Here is an 18,757-nt window from a genome sequence, read left to right as displayed (position 1 = left end):
TATAATATTTGATTTAAAAGTCAAAGTGGGCTAAAATCTAACTGATGTATTAAACAAAATGAGTGATTTTCTGATCTTGTGTTCCTGCTCAATTTTTTTTCCTCTTGAATTTATGTCAATGACATTCATGCAAAAGTAGTTTGTGACCACTTAACACATGGAAAATTCTACATAATTGGCACTGTAAATTGTCCTTGCAAGTGAGTGATAAATTCTAAAGGGTAATGATAAAAATGTCAAATAAATAAAATGGAATAAGTGTAGGATTAGTACAACTGGCTGCTTAATGGTTGATGTAGAGTTGGTGGGCTGAAGGGCCTGCTTCAATACTGAATAACTCCATAACTGTATAACTTTGAAAATGTGGCCGTGACATTGTTTTTGCGCCTTTTGACGAACTGTCAGCAAAGAAAGAGTGGATGGCTCATGAATAAAAGTTTATTGTTTTAAATGTGATTTTAAATTAAAATTTGAACAATCTTAATATTAGATGGACAATGCCAAAACAATGAAGTAAAAGTTCATCTTTAATTGCTAGTACAAAACTCAGTTGAGAGCATGAGCCATTTGACCTATAATTCCACTAAATTCAATGCCAGTTTTGAGAAGTGAATTCCTTTGAGAAATGATAATCTAGCATCCATTTGGTGGTGAAGGCCATGAGATGAATTGCTGCAACACTATGTCCAAGAACATACTATTTAACTATTCCATTTCTTGAGAGATGCTACCTTACCCACTGAGTTACTCCAGCATTTTATGTCTATCTTCAGTGTAAACCGGCATCTGCAGTTCCTTCCTACATATTTAACTGAATGTTTTCTTGCCATTACGTTTATGCTATTTCTTTGTGTTCTGAGGTTCAGAAGAATGTATAATTTTTTTAAAATATTAAACAGCTGTAATTCCAATTATATATTAAAAGTTAGTAATGCTTTAAAATAAACACACAGCCTTGCAGTAATGTTAGATGTTGAAAGATTGCATGGAAGTTTCAAAGAGGAATAACAATTGATTATTTGCAGCATGTAATATTAACTGGTCTTTATTGTACATACCTGGCATGTGCCATTAGCACAGATGTCTGCTTCATGTAGACCACATGGTGTTCCATCGAGCACTTTCTCTGAGATCAGCATAGGCTGATCTTTCCCCAGGGGAGAACAAAAGAGTGTGCAAGGCTCCTCTGGACAGGAAATCAAACAATATGAAACACATCATACATTAGTCTAGTTTATACTTTACAACCAAGCCTTGCGTAGAAATATTTCCTGATCATTTAACTTGTCAGTTTGTGCGCTGATTTTGATTAAATTCCCAATATTCCAACATTTGATTGAATTCCTATTAATGTACTTATATAAAAAACAGTAAAAAAATCTTTAAAACAGTGACCCTGTAAATTCCCCCGGTGTGGGACAAATAAAGGATTGTTATATATATATATAACAATCAAATTATGAATTCTACCATCTAAATCTATGTCCCCCACTACACATCAAACATAATACAATATTGGTGAAATTACCTCCTCAAATTGTGAGAAATGCTGTAACATGTGTTATGTTAATAGAGGTAGTAATCAGTTCAAAAAATAGGTCAATGCTTCATAATTATCTTTAATAGTTATGATTTATTAAAATAGAATGCAAAATAATTCAACCTGAACATGTTCATGTGTTTAGACCAATTATTGAACTATAACTTGCCCACTTAAAAATCCTCACAAAATGACCCTAATCTAAATCTATGACTCAGTTTTGTCTCAAAAGAATATTTACCAAATATTTCCAGAAGTCAATGGTCCCTGCTCTATGGGACATGCATATGTGAAAAGATAGTAAAAATATAATTCTGACAGGTAGTGTTATCATAATACTGAAGACACTGTTGCTGAATCAACAATGAAGTCATATTCAACTTGTTCCATACTGTACAACAGAGTATTAAAAGGGTGATGTATCTCTCAAACATCCGACATTTCTTTTATGCAATATTGTTCTTTTTATCTGTGCCAATTTTTTTCTCTTCATTTCCTGAAGGCACAGACTCACTGCTGCCACATGGCTCCAGAATATTGACAGCTAAGGGTGATCTTATCTTTCAGCAAGAGTGAATAATACTAAAAAATATAGAATTGGTATGGTGGCTAATTTTATAGACAATAGACAATAGACAATAGGGGCAGGAGGAGGCCAGCACTGCCATTCAATGTGATCATGGCTGATCATTCTCAATCAGTACCCCGTTCCTGCCTTCTCCCCATACCCCCTGACTCCTTAAGAGCTCTATCCAGCTCTTTTTCTCCTTATTGTCTCAGGATACTGAGGCCAATGCAATTTCCTGCACACTCTCCCCAGTTCACTCTGTTAGTATTGAAAAGCATGGTACAGAAGGGTATCAAAACTCAGCATCTATATACTAAAACTCTCATTTGTTTGTTTGTTTGTGCCTGAACTTCAGCCAAAACTGTACAAGGCAGCACAACATTTTTAGCCCCACCTTATTTACCGTCATCGCTTTAATGGCAAAAATGGTAGTTTTATTGAAATTGTGTTATATTTTTTAAGTTATTCACATTTTAAAGATTTTAAAAACCAGCGCATGCGCAGTTGGGGCCGGTCCTTATGTAAGATGGCCGCCAGACCAGCGCCTAAACTTATGTAAGATGACCGCCGGGTGACTGCGCGCGAATGGTTGGGGGGAGGGTCGTCATTTTCGTTCAGCTCCCACTTCCCACCAGACGCCCATTTGGTTCCACGGCCCAAGTGGGGGGAGCGTCACCGCCGCCGCTCCAAACCCCAGGCGTTTCCATCATGGCTGCCACCGCTGAGCTTCGGAGCCACCCGCCATCACCGTTTCTGCCGCTGCAAACCCCAGGCGTCACCTTCACTGATGGACCCGGAGCCCTGACTGAACCATTGCTGCGCCAGTGTCGCTGCTGCTGCAAACCCCGGGCGTCTCCGTCACCGCCAACGCCACGCCGCCTGGAGCCCCCGCCCCGCTTCCAACACCGGGCGTCTCCATCATGGCCGCCGCCTCCGCCTCTTCCCACTCTAAACCCCTGGTGTCTCCATCGCTGACATCGCCGGTCAGCCTCCAGCTCCGTTCAACATCGCCACCGCCGCACCCAGCCACGAGCAACTACTTCACCGCTCAGCCACGGAGCCGCCGCCGAGCAGTTAAAGGTCAGACTAATTAGACCAAGCGGACCAGCTGGGCCCAAACCACTCCCGCATTCACACAGCGCCCGACCCCCCTCCACTCCTCTCTGCCCTCCACTCTCCCCCCCTCCTCTCTCCCCACCCCTCCTCTCTCCCCACCCCTCCTTTTTTTTTGCTGAAAAGTTGCGTAACGTGCCATATTATGAATTTGATGTAAAATTCTAAATTTTGGACATGAAAATTATGAATTTGTGAAACCAAATGTTGGGAGGTCTGTTCATGAACCATACTGTGACCACACCTCTCCATGTTGGAAGGATGGAAGATGCAGAAAGAAATTCCCGAAGCCATTTATCGAAAGCACAAGGTGTGGAGATGAGTCACATCCTCTGTACAGGAGACGTTCTCTGGATATGTGAGGATTTCAGGGACATCAAGAAGGACGCCGGGATCAACCTATTGCTTCTGAATGGGTGGTGCCCTGTAATGCTCAACTCTTAAAGTTGTTCAAATGTCACATCAACGTTGAGATATGCTCCTCTGTAAAGTCGGTCAAATACGTGTTCAAGTACACCTTGAAGGGCAGTGAGCAAGCAGTTTTTGGAGTTAACAGGGATGACAAAATTGCACAGTACTTTACTGGCAGATACATTGGACCGTCGGCAGCAGCGGGGTTAAAATTCTTGGATTTCCAACTCATGAGAGACGCCCCACTGTCATTCGACTCCAGGTACATCTACCACAAGAACAACAAGTCATCATCATAGTTGATGCTTGTGGGCTGGTGATAAATGAGGATATCACGAGAACAACTTTAACTGAATTCATGGAATTGTGTTCTCGAGATCAATTTGCAAGAACACTGTACTACGCTGATGTACCCCGATTTTACACATGGAACAATAAGAAATGACAAAGAAGGAAGTTTGGGAAGATAGTGGAAGATCTTCCAGGTATTTTTGAAGCCAACGTTCTGGGACGAGTGTATACCGTTTCTCCAAGATGTGACCTCTAGTACTTGAGACTGCTTCTCCATCACGTGAAAGGCCCAGTATCCTTCGATTCATTGAGGACGCATGACGGACATATTCTTCCTTCCTTCAAAGACATCTGCATAGAAAGAGGTTTGTTGCAAACTGACGACCATTGGCAACAGACGATGGAAGATGCTGAGCGGACAAGACTGCCCGAATCAATGAGAGATGTGTTTGTTTTGCAGATGATTGCTGAGATCAACTCTTCTTGACAAATATGGGATCGCTTCAAGAATTCAATGTCTGAAGATTACCTTCAAAGAGAATGGAGAACAATCAATGATCCACACATCATGATAGATGAGAGGCATCATGATCAGGCTCTGTTGTATATTCAAGACAAGCTTGTGAATTACAACAAGACACTGGGATACTTTCATGTGCCACAACCAAGACATGGAAGGATGAACTTTGATGGTGACAATCCAGAATTGCTGAGTGAACTGCAGTACAATAGACCTGAACAACAGTGATTTGTTGAAGAGAAGGAGCCTCTGCTGAATGCTGAGCAAAGAGCAGTGTATGACTATGTGTGCAGCTGCTTGGAAAGGAATGTTCCTTCAATGTTTTTCATTGATACACCAGCTGGAATGGGCAAAACAATTCTCACCAATTTGATCCTCTCCAAAGTTCAAGGTCAAGTTGATATTGCTTTTGCTGTAGTATCCTCTGGTATAGCAGCTACATTGATGCCTGGTGGAAGAACTGCACCATGCACAGTAATACCTCCATGTTCGACATCACAATGGAAACCCGACGGGCGGGAATGGCGGTGCCGCCAGAGAGCCCCTAAGAATGGAGGGGGAAGATAAGGGGGGATGGAGTGGGTGACTGGGGTTTGGGAGGAGAAGGGGGGGAGTGGGTGGGGAAGAAGAGGAGTTGAGGGGGTGGAGGGAGGGGAGGGTGCTAGACCAATGCAGAAAAAAACATAATTTCAAAGAAAATTCGCGATTTTCAATGCTTTATTTATTTTATGCCATTTATTTTAAAGAAAAAAGTGTGTTTTTTTTTTCCTTTCCCCCACATCACAATGGCAACCCAATGAGTTGTGGGCCCAATGGGTCCACTTGGTCTAGTAATTTCTAAATTTGGTTTATAGATAAATATAATCAAGTGAAACTCAAGTGAAATAGATTGGCCAAAGGGGAAGATACAGAGTGCAGAATATAATTCACTGCATTGTCAGCACTTTCTTCCATAGACAAAGTACAATGTCCTCAATCGGGTAGAGGTGAATTGGACAGTGCCCTAGTTTATGGAAGAACTGTTCAAACAGAGGTGAAGAGGTTGTTTGTGAGTCTGGTGGTGCGCGGTTTCAAGGTTCTGTATTTTCTGCTGGGTGGGAGCAGGGACAAGAAGGAATGACCAGGGTGGGACAAGGATATTAGTCTTTCCGGCCGCAAAATGGTCTGGTATGTTGCAAATAATAATGTAATTATTGAATATTATATCCCAACTTGCACTTACTTCAAATAGCATTAGCCAAATAAAATATATTGATCAGAGGCGAGGTGAGGTGAGGTCATCTGTCAATTTAGTGAGACTACAATAAAGCAGGGGCCTTTTCAAAGATCCCTTGCTTTTCAAGTCTCTCCTGTCCTTTTCTAGGGCACCCATTTCTCAATGGATATAATCCCTTCATCTCCTAATGGCACCATGAACTGAAATTCCATTGCTGGGTTAATTGCTGATGAAATCACATTTTGTTTGATGCTTCTGACACTTAGAACTTCCCTGGGTGCTCCAATACCCGCTGATTGAGTGCAATTCATGCAGTTGCAGGATGAGTTTAGTCAAGCAAAAAGCAGGATATCCTTAGTAAGGCGGCAAAAATACTGTGTTACATCTTCATAAGATGCCACCATCACTTCCAGTTGGCAGGAAAGTTCAAATTGGCATAGGTTTTTTTGAGTAGGTGCCAGGATAGCTTGGGTCAATCTAAGTCACGTATATTTATTTTGAACAAGAATAAAAAATTCTCAATCAAATCAAGTTTTTGCTGCAACCAGCAAATACAGTTCTGGGAAACGGAGCAGAAGAACAGCCCCCAAATTTTAAAGAGACACAAGGATGGTGAGAGGGGGGTGAAATTCCTCCTGGTTGAAAGTCCCTGAGTATTTCTCGGTCTGAATGCTTATATTTACACAATTTTATAGCACAGATTTATTTCACAGATCAATGTCGCAACTTGTCCCGGTGAAGTGTAACATCTACATTTAGAGTGACAGTGTGTCCATTGTGCATCAGCAGGGAGCAAGATTCCACAATGTGGCAAAATGCCGGGTGGGGGGGGGGGGGGGGGGGGGGCATTTAAAGTGCATTTTGAGATTTGACACTTAATGTAACCAATTTTATAAATGATAATAAATCTGAACCCTGATACTGTGAAAAATGATATCATCTCAGTTAGAATAAATAGAGAAAGAAAAGTATTTGTCACAAATCATTTTCCATGGAGCTAATAGATATTTTCAAAACAAATAATGTAATTACAAATAATCTTCACAGTTTTAAATAGTCAGAATGTGCTGTGGCAATAATGTAACTGAATTCTTGGAAATAATTTCTTAATGCATTTAACTTATTTTGGAATGTGCTGTATGGAGAGAATACCATTAAAATACTTTTGTGGAACTCAACTGTCCTTTTGCCTTGTGACTGATTGCCAGCAGCCTATAAATCTCTCCATTGTCTTTCAGCAGTTAAGTCCACTGATTGTGATGCTAGTTTTTTTTTAACCAAACTTGTATCAGAAGTTCACAAATTCCAGAGGAGAGTTGCAAATCAATAAAAAAGATTAAATACTGTTGTTGAAAACTGCCATTAGGATAGTGTAGAAGGTACAGAATACATTGTGATTCACTTCCTCGTGTCCTTTCCCCTCTGGTCCAACATTGCGAGAGGGAGACAGAGAGAGACAGAGAGAGACAGAGAGAGACAGAGAGAGACAGAGAGAGACAGAGAGAGACAGAGAGAGACAGAGAGAGACAGAGAGAGACAGAGAGAGACAGAGAGAGACAGAGAGAGACAGAGAGAGACAGAGAGAGACAGAGAGAGACAGAGAGAGACAGAGAGAGAGAGAGAGACAGAGAGAGACAGAGAGACAGAGAGAGACAGAGAGAGACAGAGAGAGACAGAGAGAGACAGAGAGAGAGAGACAGAGACAGAGACAGAGACAGAGACAGAGACAGAGAGATGGTGCTGAGAAAGAGAGAGAGATGGTGCTGAGAAAGAGATGGCAGTATGTAAGGAGAGGGTGTACCAAGAGGAACAGCTTGGATTGGGAATAACTACTGTTTAAAATAAAATGTTTTTATGTAGTTTAAACTACATTTTCCCAGAAATGATTACGTGTTGTAAATCACTGCTAAGTTCATTTTCTGCCATTATATCTCACTTGTCAACAAATCTGACATCTCATAACACTGAAGTACAAAGAAAAGCCTGGATTATTCCCTAAATATAAAATGTCAAGGCCAACAATACTTGTCATCATTAAAAAATAAATTGGAGAGCATTTTCTGGAGTGTACATATGCACAGTTAAACATGGAATCGATCCAGCTCCTCCACAGAATGTGCAATAGCTGTAACTCATAGATGAACTGGGCATTGAAATCAAAGTTAAGGGTGGCCATTAATTATCAATGGTACACGACCAAATTAAAAACAGGTTGGTGCATTCAGGTGTGGATAAACTTTTAATAACATTACCGGCATATAACCTCTTTGGCCCTAAAGATTTAATCTCCAAGTGTGATGATTCATTCTGACAATGTTTCATTAGTACTAGAAAGTTTCAAGGAGAAACTTTTTTTACATACTTTATTTTTGTTCCAGGTATCACTAGCAACCTTCATTTATTTTTGTGTAGAGATATTTTCCACATGAAAGCAGTGCTGCAACTCAGTTAAAATTCTTCAATCTAATTCAGTGAGGAATGTCTCTGTTGCTTTCCTGCTCCCACATGCTACAGATAATCTCTATACGGTGATGCACTGGATACAATATCGGATAATACCTGATTTGTAGGCAAAAACCTCAGAAAAGTCCAAGGCAACTTTCAATAAGGCGAACATTAGTGTGATTCCTTCACTACCGACTGCAAAAAAAAAAGTTTATATGCCGCTGCACATACTAGTTATTACTTCAAAATACATTAAGGCAATAAATTTTGTTTCTTGCATAATGAAAATATATTTTTGTGTCTAGCTTTTCCTTAACACACAAATATTCAGGGAAGAAAACTACCACTCTCAAGGTCAACCTTCCTTAAATATTTTATTGAAGTATTTATGATATGAGACCTGTTCTATAGAAGAACATTTATGTTTGTAATAGAGATTGTAAGAATAGTACTATGGCTATGCTCTGTCACACATCAAACACAATCTGTGGTTAATGACTTTACAAGCCTGGCTGCTTGAATTAGAGCCAAGTGAAAAAAAGTTTTTATTATAAAAGAGAGTACTATGAGCCGGTGATGTAGTGCTCAAGGTAATGGTTGTGTGCCATGATATGCAATGCTCTTCGCATCTACCAGAGGAATACATTCCAGAGACAATGATGTAAAGGAGAATGTTGTTTCATCGAGGTCTCTATCAAAGCAATACAGACGCTTTCAATTGGGCTGTAGCACATTTATTCTGTTTTGAACATTGAAAGTTATTCCTATTGATTCTTTTTGAAACATTTATAGCTTTAATAAATGTGATGAAAAAATAGGATAAACTTCTTAAAATCTTTCTCTTTAAAAGTTACTTCATCCAAATGTTTTATGCCAATAACTGCTACAAATGTTATGATTTCTTTCAGTTTGTTTTTCTAATTCTTTTTTATTTTACGGCAAAGGTCAGACACACTAATCTCAAGAACCTTGTCATGAACACATATCAATATTCCTGTTCTTGCTGGAACATGCTTCCATTAGTTCATAATGAAAAAATCTGTACTTTTAAATTTATTTTATGTTAGGGGAGCATTGCCGACATTGCCACCATTAGTTGTTCATCCCCCACTGCCCTTAAGCCACCTTCTTGAACATCAGCAATTCATCGAGTTAAGCTACTGCAACAGGGTTGTGGCGTGACAATTTCCAAGGTTTAACAATGAAAGAACACCAAACTATTTCTGACTTAGGATGATGAGCAACATGGAGGAGTTCCAACAAATGGTGGTTGTTCCCAAGTCGGTAGCGGTCGTAGATTTGGCAGGTGCTATCAATTTGTCTTGGTAGTAACTGAAGTGAATATTTTTCTAAACCGTGCAGCCATGGTGAAATGACCTTTCAGGATGGTGGATGGAATGCCAATCAGAGAGACAGTTTGGGGCCAAATAGCATCGAGGTTCATGAGTGTTGTGGGAGCTGCACTCAGCTGCACAGAAAGCCAATATAATTCCAATTGATTCTTGATGGGAATTCTTTGGGGAGAAAGTATGTGAACTGCTTGCTGCAGGTTACCCCGTTTCCAACCTGCTCTTATTGCCAGGATATCTCTCTGGCGGATATGGTTAAGTTTCTCATCTCTTAGCTTGAGATTCTCATGATGTCAATGCCTGAATGCCAAGGGTTGGTGGTGAGGTGGCAGGCTGAAGAATTTGCTGCTATTAACAGCAAGTGATATTGTGTTATAACTGAGAAATAAAAAAGGGAAAGTGTATCCAAAATGATGATTAATTTGTGAAATTTTATAGGGTTGATTAACATAGCCATATATTGTAACAATGTCATATATGAATACACAAACCTTCTGTATACAGTCATATAGTTAAACAAACTTGCTTCTTATGTCTCATTCATGTTTGAGAACATTACATGCATAGAGCTTGTAATGTGATTGTTTATAATAGTCATTTATAGTACACTGAATTTCTCATTTAAGCAATTGACTCTCAGCAGACATTGAGTCTTCAGCCACTGTTCCTGCCCTCTCCACTTCTCATGAGGTATTAATTGAACTTCGCTTTTCTAATTGTCTGTTGCATCAGCCTCAACACTCAAGTGAGCATTTATTCTTAAGATAGATACAAAGGGCAGGAATAACTCTCCCCGACCCAAAACATCACCTACCCTTTTTCTCGAGTGAAGCTGCTGGACACGCTGAGTTACTCCAGCATTTTGTGTCTATCATTGGTAGCAGCATCTGCAGTTCATTTTTTATTATATTTATTCTTAAGACTTCTTCAAGCTGCTGCTCTAACTAAATTGTTGAACATACTAGAAGATCTTCTCATCAACTTTCCTGTTTAGAAACGCCATTGGATCTCGGGTACCAATTTCATGTCTCCAAACTACAAATAGCTATATTATTTAAATACTCAGTGGCCAGGAACACACAGCCTCTTAGGGTTCCTGCCTGCAATTCTTAAAAAATAGGCACTGCCGTCACAACTACTCTTAGTCTGTTGAGGATTGAAGTGACTTTGATGTTCTCCTGCCCTGTTCTAATTTTCCTTTCTGTCATGACCTCTGAGATAGGGCTCCCTGGAGCCTCTCATCTTTCATGCTGCGATGTTTGCACCTCCCCACATTTGCTCCTGCCTCTGCTCCCCTGCCCTGATGTATCATTATGTTTTGTTCCTTCTGCCGGGATCACTGAGTTCCTTGTAGTTTCTGCCTGTCTCACTACAGAATCTCTGCCTTCGGTTAATTATGCATAAATAGTTTTACAATGACGTGTCCATATTAATGGACATTTGAACCAACTGTGGCCCAAATGAACAAAAACCTGGAAAATATACCTACATGTTATTAAAATCTGTAAATCCTGCCAATACCATTGGTTAATTCTGTGCATAACTTTAGTGCTGTATGACTCCAATTAAATACTAATATTTTGGCTGCTGCACTTGTCACTCTACTCCGATAGTTGTATTTCCATGATTAATCACACTTCTGCAACACTTAGTTGTTGTACGATCATATGTAGATTGATACTGGATGTCAAGACCACAAGTGATAGCAGTTTACTGTGCCACTCTGCTAAAGCGGTCAATGACTCCAATGCAGACCATTCACATGGGCTATATAGGCAGGCGATAGAAGTACAGGCAAACCCCATCTTTTGGCCATTTGGTTTATGGCAATTTGCCCTTATGGAATTCACAAATCAATCCCAACAATTTGAGATATGGAATAAAATTTACTCTTACAGAATTTATGCGAGAACAAAATAAACACAAAATGTGAAACAGTAAATTTGTTCACTTTTTATTTTTAGTCACTCAATATTGTGTGTCAATAGATTTGGATCCGATGCAACTGTGCCGACTGGGCTTACAGTCACAGTGGAGTCGCTCCCTTGCTATGCCCTCTCCAGTCCAAGGTCCCAGTGCAGTGTTACATTGTGGGGAGCTGCAGTAACCATGGCTCCTTCAAGTAATCCCTCGGCCTTTACTCCACTTCCACTAAGTCACCATTTAACCCATTACCCCCCTGAGCTCCTAGACATAGAACAGTCTCGCACTGGAACAAGGCCTTTAGCCCTTAATGTTTGTGCCAAACAGGATGCTTGATTAAACTGATCTCATTTGTCTGCATATGATCCATGCTATTTCTTGCACTTCCATATGCCTATCTAAAAGCTTCTAAATGCCATCGTAAAAGCCTCTTCAATGCTATCGTATCTGCCTTCACCACCATCCCAGGCCCATACCAGATCCCATACCATGTGTAAAACATTTGCCCCGCACATCTCAAGTAAACATTCCCCCTCTGACCTTATATCTATGCCCTCTAGTGTTGGTCATTTCCACCCTTCTATGCCACCTTTCTCCCTTGAACCCTCGATTCTTGAATGCCATCCCTTGCCCTGATATCCCCACATCCTAAACTGATTCCTAATCCACAAGACGTGCATCAGAGCAAACTATTCGTACATGAAGATTGCAGCAATGCTGCAGTCAGAGACATCTGTTCACAAGACCTCGTACTGGAGAGGGTCATAAGACCATAAGTGATAGGAGCAGAATTAGATCATTCGGCCAATCAAGTCTACTCCATCATTCAATCATGGCCGATCTATCTCTCCATCCTAGCCCCATTCTCCTGCCTTCTCCCCATAACCCCTGAAACCCGTACTAATCAAGAAAAGGGTGCAGGAAAGGAGGGGCCAGTTGTGATTGTCAACCCAAACAACACCATGCCTGTCTTACTGCCCCACAGTCTGAGTGACTAAAAACAAAACCTGACCAAATGTTTTCTTTTTTGCGCAACCTTTTCTATCCTCTGACCTTATTGCCAGCCTCAGTCGTTAATTAATGGCAATGGGTTACTTTATCATCATTGTTAAAATAAGAGAGAACAGCAGCCGTCATCTTGGCTTATAACATGAGATTCCTTGGAAAAGGGAGGTTTGCGTAACAGAACATTTCAATACAGGTGGTCTTGTAGGAACCCAACCCCCAGTGACACGGGGATTGCCTGCAATTCTCTGCTGCTATGAGCCATTGCGGCTCCTCTGCAGTTTCTGACAGAGGCAACATCAAGATCTGCAAAGTTTCAAAGCATCATGAGCGAAATGAACATCACAAGTTATACAGCGATCAGCTGAGGAGCAGGAGGAGGAGGAAGAGGAGAAGTAATACAATAACGGAGAACTGGAGGGGAGGAGGCAACATGGATGGTCTTGTCCACCAAGGCTGCCTGTACATCTGTACGTCTTTGGAGTGTGGGAGGAAACCGAATATCTTGGAGAAAACCCATGCGGTCACGGGGACAACGTACAAACTCCGTATACACAGCACCCGCAGTCGGGATCGAACCCGGGTCTCCGGCGCTGCAAGCGTCGTAAGGCAGCAACTCTACCACTGACCACTGTGGCCGCCCTCTGGCATGTCTGCCGATGGCCTTGATGTTGAGTGTTAGACAGCAAGCCAAGACCACTAGCTCCTCTGGCACAAAATGGACAGAGCTGCTTGAAACAATTGTCCAAGGATTGAAGCTACTTTACTTCCACTTCATTTTTGTGGGGTCTGAAGTGGCGGATGAGAATAAAGTGAGAAATGTAGTCTCTTCTACTGATGGGGCAGAGGATGGCTGATGGGACAAGTGGGTAATTTGTCTACCCACTACTTTATACAGGACCACTGTTTGCTGCTGATGCCTGGCCTTGAGGTCCTCAATTAAATCTTGAGTGTTTCTGAACCTACAACACTCGAGGATCGGGGTTCCCAGGAGGTACTCTGCTTATGAAACTTGGACTATCTGCGGCAGGTTTATTAAGGCATTGGAAACAAAACATCAATGTTCTCCCTGTAAAATTCACAGTAAACCCAAGTGAACCAATATCAACTTACTCTCCCAGGCCAGCGTCGCTAGCATTCATGTCCTGGTCATGTCCACTCAGCTGGCAACATGGGGCAGACCACAATGTTTGCATGCATGGCACCAAACTCCCAAAACTCTATCTGTAACAGTAAATCCCAGTAAACATCCTACCTTCGATCTGTCACTGATTATCACAGCATTTGCTTGGAATAGAAGCACAAAGTCGTCGTAAAATAAAATTTGGAAACAAAATTCTTTGAATTAATTTATAACATACTCCATGCAAAGCCAACAAGTCATCCTTTCTTGATTTCATAAGTGCTTCTTTTTTGTGTGCCTTCCTTGGTGTTTCTAAGCAGTGTCCTCAGTTGCTGCAGCAGAGCTAGTGCATGGCTGCTAACTTCCACCAGAGAAGGTAATGGATGTCCTTGGAGATTGACTGTAAGCAGATGTGCAACTTTATATTTTCGTTTAGTTTAGAGGTATAGCGTGGAAACAGGCCTTTCGGCCCATGGAATCCGCGCCGACCAACGATCTCTGCACTATCCAACACACAAGGAACAATTTTACAATTTTTACTGAAGCCAATTAACCTACATACCCGGAGTTTAGTTTAGTTTGGTTTAGCCTAAGAGATACAGCGCAGAAACAGGCCCTTTCGGCTCACCGGGTCCGCGCCGACCTGCAATCCCCCCCATTAACACTATCCTATACCCACTAGGGACAATTTTTATATTTACCAAGCCAAATAACCTACATACCTGTATGTCTTTGGAGTATAAGAGCAAACCAAAGATCTCGGAGAAAACCCACGCAGGTCACAGGGAGAACGTGCAAACTCCACCCAGGAGTTCGATCTGCCGTGATCGAACCCGGGTCGCCGGTGCTGCACTTGCTGTAAGGCTCTACCACTGCACCACCGTGCCGCGCTTCTATAGTGTCAGGAAAGCCAGTGTAGTCCTGGTTTGCTGACAGACAATTCACATCAAGGCCATGAGCAAAGTGAGAGGGAAGGCTGCTGAGAGGACAGTGGGGTCCTACTTTCAGGAGCTCCAGCAGTTATCCAGGGTATCGTTCAGAAATCCTTGAGCATGGAATTTTTGGAATTCTGGTACAGTGTGTAAGCATGATGATGATAATTGCCAAAACTTGCAAGGCATGTGGGTGACGATACATGATGGTTGCGTCGATTTCCATTATTGGATGCCCCATTATGTTGCAGTGGAGGGTACAATGACAACGATCACACGTTGCCTATAGCCATGTCCACAATTGTGTGAGTGAAGCTAACTTCCATTCATGAAAGCATTGGCATCAAGTCATTCTGAAAGTCATGTGCTAAATGGTATTGAACTCCTTCATGTATATTAAGTATTTAATTGTGCATAATCCACAGCCTTCTTTGGTTGTCAGCGTAAATTCCCAGCTATGTTTTCTGCACCAGAACTTGTACATGACCTCATTCTCTAGCTATCAGGGTTGTAGTGTCCTGGCTACCTGCCTTGGCCATTGTCTGCCTGGTAATTCATCAAATGCAAACCCTGGCTCTGCGCTCGACTAAAAAACAGTGTCAGTATGTGAACTGTGGGCTGTTCGTGTGAAGTCAAGCATTAATGATTTTTTTACTCTTCTTCTTCTTCCTGTAGTCCAGTGTTTTTTCCCTGATTGCAGTGCATTCTAAATGCAGAGCAAAAGGCATAAATGCAATGTTGTAATAACTGAATGGAGGCAAAATGAAAGAAAACCTAATACACTAATTGTGGCTTTTAACTCAAAAGAACAGAAAGCAATATGTGTGGAGGGGGATTAGATGTCATCTTTGACGGTTTCGACCCTGGCACTGGCAACAGTCTTGGTAATTCCTCCACATGAACTGGGTCTGCAGGCATGCTAGTTAGATTCTACTCTGTCTGATTGTGTGCCAATTATCCTACAAAAGAAGTAAGAGAGAACGAGAGTGATGAAGAGCCAGTGAAAGGATGCCATACAATCACTCTGAAGAAAGGTCCCGATCCGAAACGTCACATATCCATGCTCTCTGGAGATGCTGCCTGACTCACTGATTTACTTCAGCAATTTGTGTCTTGCTTTTGTCAAAATCAAATGCTGGCAGCATGTTGCGGCTGTGCAATGGTGGTGTGGGACTTGGCAGCTTTGTTGTATGTCTGAAGGCAGAGTGAAGCGTGCATGTTAAGTACATGTACAGATTGATCGATATTGTCTGCAGGTGAGAGTTGGAGATGAGGAAATGTGTATAGTTCCTGAAGCTAGCAATGCAGCTGATGTGATAAGGCAGTTGAAGATGCATTCACTGATATTATTGAAAGACTTGAGGCACTGCATCCACATCCTTGGGGCTTGACCACTGACGCTGAGCTCCCCGTGCACCTGCACCAATTACCTTCAGAATATGTGTGTTGGTGGGCTTTTGATACTCTATGCATACAGCCCATCTCCCATCCCATTCCTCTAATTAAAACTTCCAGTACAGCAATCAGGGTAGCACGGTGGTGCAGCAATAAAGTTGCTGCCTTATAGAGCCAGAGACCTGGGTCGATCCGGACTACGGGTGCTGCCTACATGCAGTTTGTACTTTCTCCGTGACCACATGGCTTTTCTCTGGGTGCTCTGGTTTCCACCCACATTCCAAAAAGCGCAGGTTTGTAGGTTAGTCAGCTTTTATAAATTGCCCCTAGTGGGGTGCAGGATTGGATAACGTAGAACTAATGTACGCATGCTCATTAGTCAGTGCAGACGTGCTGAGCGGCGGACATGTTTCCATGCTATATCTCTAAACTAAACCAAAACATTTAGAGTCCTCTTGATTTGCATTATTTTACACATCACAATTTCCACGATCAGATTCACTAATAGAATAACAGTCAGTAATTTCTCTGGTCACAGTGCACCTACCTTTAAGAAAGATAAGCTAACTTTAATCAGTGCTGCCTATCTATAACTGGATATAATCAGTCAGAAGAAGTTGGATGCCTGAGCAGACAATAACTATTGCTGGTGCAAACACAAACACTTTGATGAGCAAAAGGTTGCCTGCATTGTAATCAATGGACGTGAATAAAAAACTACATCACAAGCCTGTCCCACTTTGGGAGGTGTGCATGCTCTCCTTAGTTTTATTTTTCATTATAAATTTCCCTGCGCATGTTTGAAATAAAAATGTCATATTTAATGTGAAAACTGTAAAATCTCGAGAACAGCAATCATTAGGACAGGAACAGATAGTAGGTCCTTCTAATATTTACTGTGACATTGGGGACGATGCCAGGTTCGACAGTGACCACACCGACATGTGCAGCAGGATGAACACAGTAATGAGGAAGTCCAGGACCACAAGGGGCGCTGTCCCTCGTCGTCAGGATGCAAATGCAGTGGCTCTGGTGATCTCAAGTTGGTGATCCTGACTGCTCCATCCTGGTCTCGAAGGATTCATGCTTCTCCCTGCAGTTCACCCTTGCCTTGAGCAAAGGTGTTGGCATTCTCAGCTCAGCTTTGGACTTGAAGAGCAAGTGCTGGTGATCACTGGTTTATCCTGGAGGCTCAGTCTGTGCCTCTGTGTGTGGGCACAGTCACTCGTCATCATCCATGGGCAGGACGAGGCACTGGTCTCAGGCTTTCCTCGGCTACTTAGTCTTCGCCTCAGTAAAAACACTGGCCGTTTAGGGCTTCTGCCCGGCAGCTCAGTCTTAACCACATAATGTAGCTGGTGGTCCCAGGTTTGTCCCCGTGTCTCAGTCTTCCTCAAAACTGTGACGGGGAACACAACTAGCAGGGAGGCTCCCCACTTTATCTCCCTTTCTTCTTTCGTCCTCTCTTTTGTCCTACTTCCCCTCCTTCTTCCTTTCTTTCTTCCTTCTTCCTTCCTCTCTTTCTACCCTCCTTCCTCTCTTTCTACCCTCCTTCCTCTCTTTCCCTCCTCCCTCTTCCCTTGCTTTCTTTCTCTTTCTGTTCTACTTCTTCTCTCATCTTCTCCCCTCTGGCGAGAATGCCTGGGTTTTAAAGGGAGTAGCTGACAAGGTTCAGGTGGGTCAATCCAATGTCAGTTAATTGGATCTAGCTGTTACCAGTAATGTTGGAGATTGGCCTCTCCTGGCCTGTCAGCCAATGATGGAGATCATCACATTACCCATGGTTTCTAAAATGCTTCATTTGGTTTATTCTTTCCGAGTTAACAGTGTCCACTGTAAACTACAACACTGCCAACCAAGATCCAGTGCATTGGAAAACCACACTGACAGCACCATCAATGTGGGCTGGACTGTACCAGAAGATTATCAGTGAGTGTCTGATTAAGTAAACTTTAGTTGGATTTTGAACAAGACAGGAGATATTTCACATCCACTTGCAATGGAAAACAATATAAATGGCACTCATGAGCTAGATGTGGCTGGATTCCTGGATAGTCAAACATTTTACAGGATTTCTTTTCCATCATATTATTACTGCCACTTTCCTTTACGTGTTTGACTTTCTGATTGAATGGATGCAGCAGGTATTCCATCTGATGTCCTTCATTTGGGTTATTTTTGTTTTGTTTGTATTTCTTCAGATCATCTGCATGAAAAGTTTGATCTTTATGATTCTGATACCAAGCTTCCTGTTCATGATGACATGTCTACATGTCTATCTTTATTTCTTTTGATTGCACCGCTGTACAATCTTGGAAAACTCCAACTTTTGGTTTTAGTGTTTTCTCTACTTTCTTCAATAAAGTATGCGTTCGATTCATTGCAGTAGAATTTTGATTGTTCCATTTAGTATTTCTGAAATCTTTTGCATGTAAATGTCAGAATCTGACAAACTAAATTTTTGGTTTGGGTAAATTTTATGCCAAATTAATCTTTATAATATTGAGGAAGAATGTGTGGTGAATAAAATGGGATTAGTATAAATGGATGCTTGATGATCTTTGTGGGATCAATGGACTGAAGAGTCCCTTTCCATGCTTTATGACCCTCGGTGAGCAAGCAATTTAATTAACCTTGCTGAATTTTTTTCAAGAATTTTAAAAATATTTTTTTATTTATATTTCAGATACAGCGTGGAAACAGGCCTTTTCGGCCCACCAAGTCCGCACCGCCCAGCGATCCCCGCACATTAACACTATCCTACACACACTAGGGACAATTTTTTACATTTACCCAGCCAATTAACCTACATACCTGTACGTCTTTGGAGTGTGGGAGGAAACCGAAGATCTCGGAGAAAACCCACGCAGGTCACGGGGAGAACGTACAAACTCCTTACAGTAGTCAGGATCGAACCCGAGTCTCC

The 18,757-nt window shown here is 41.8% G+C and overlaps 1 protein-coding gene across 1 annotated transcript in view; it reads right to left on the bottom strand.

Moving 5' to 3' along the window:
- LOC144592394 (A disintegrin and metalloproteinase with thrombospondin motifs 19-like) overlaps positions 1-18,757 on the bottom strand; it is a 308,520-nt gene that overhangs the window by 90,978 nt on the left and 198,785 nt on the right. The window contains exon 14 of the mRNA XM_078396960.1: positions 1,059-1,186. Within this exon, the coding sequence (XP_078253086.1) occupies positions 1,059-1,186 (128 nt within the window). The remainder of the gene's footprint in view (positions 1-1,058; positions 1,187-18,757) is intronic.

This window comes from Rhinoraja longicauda, chromosome 3 (assembly GCF_053455715.1).
Source record: "Rhinoraja longicauda isolate Sanriku21f chromosome 3, sRhiLon1.1, whole genome shotgun sequence".
Taxonomy (NCBI): Eukaryota; Metazoa; Chordata; class Chondrichthyes; order Rajiformes; family Arhynchobatidae; genus Rhinoraja; species Rhinoraja longicauda.
This window is presented reverse-complemented; position numbering and strand designations above follow the sequence as displayed.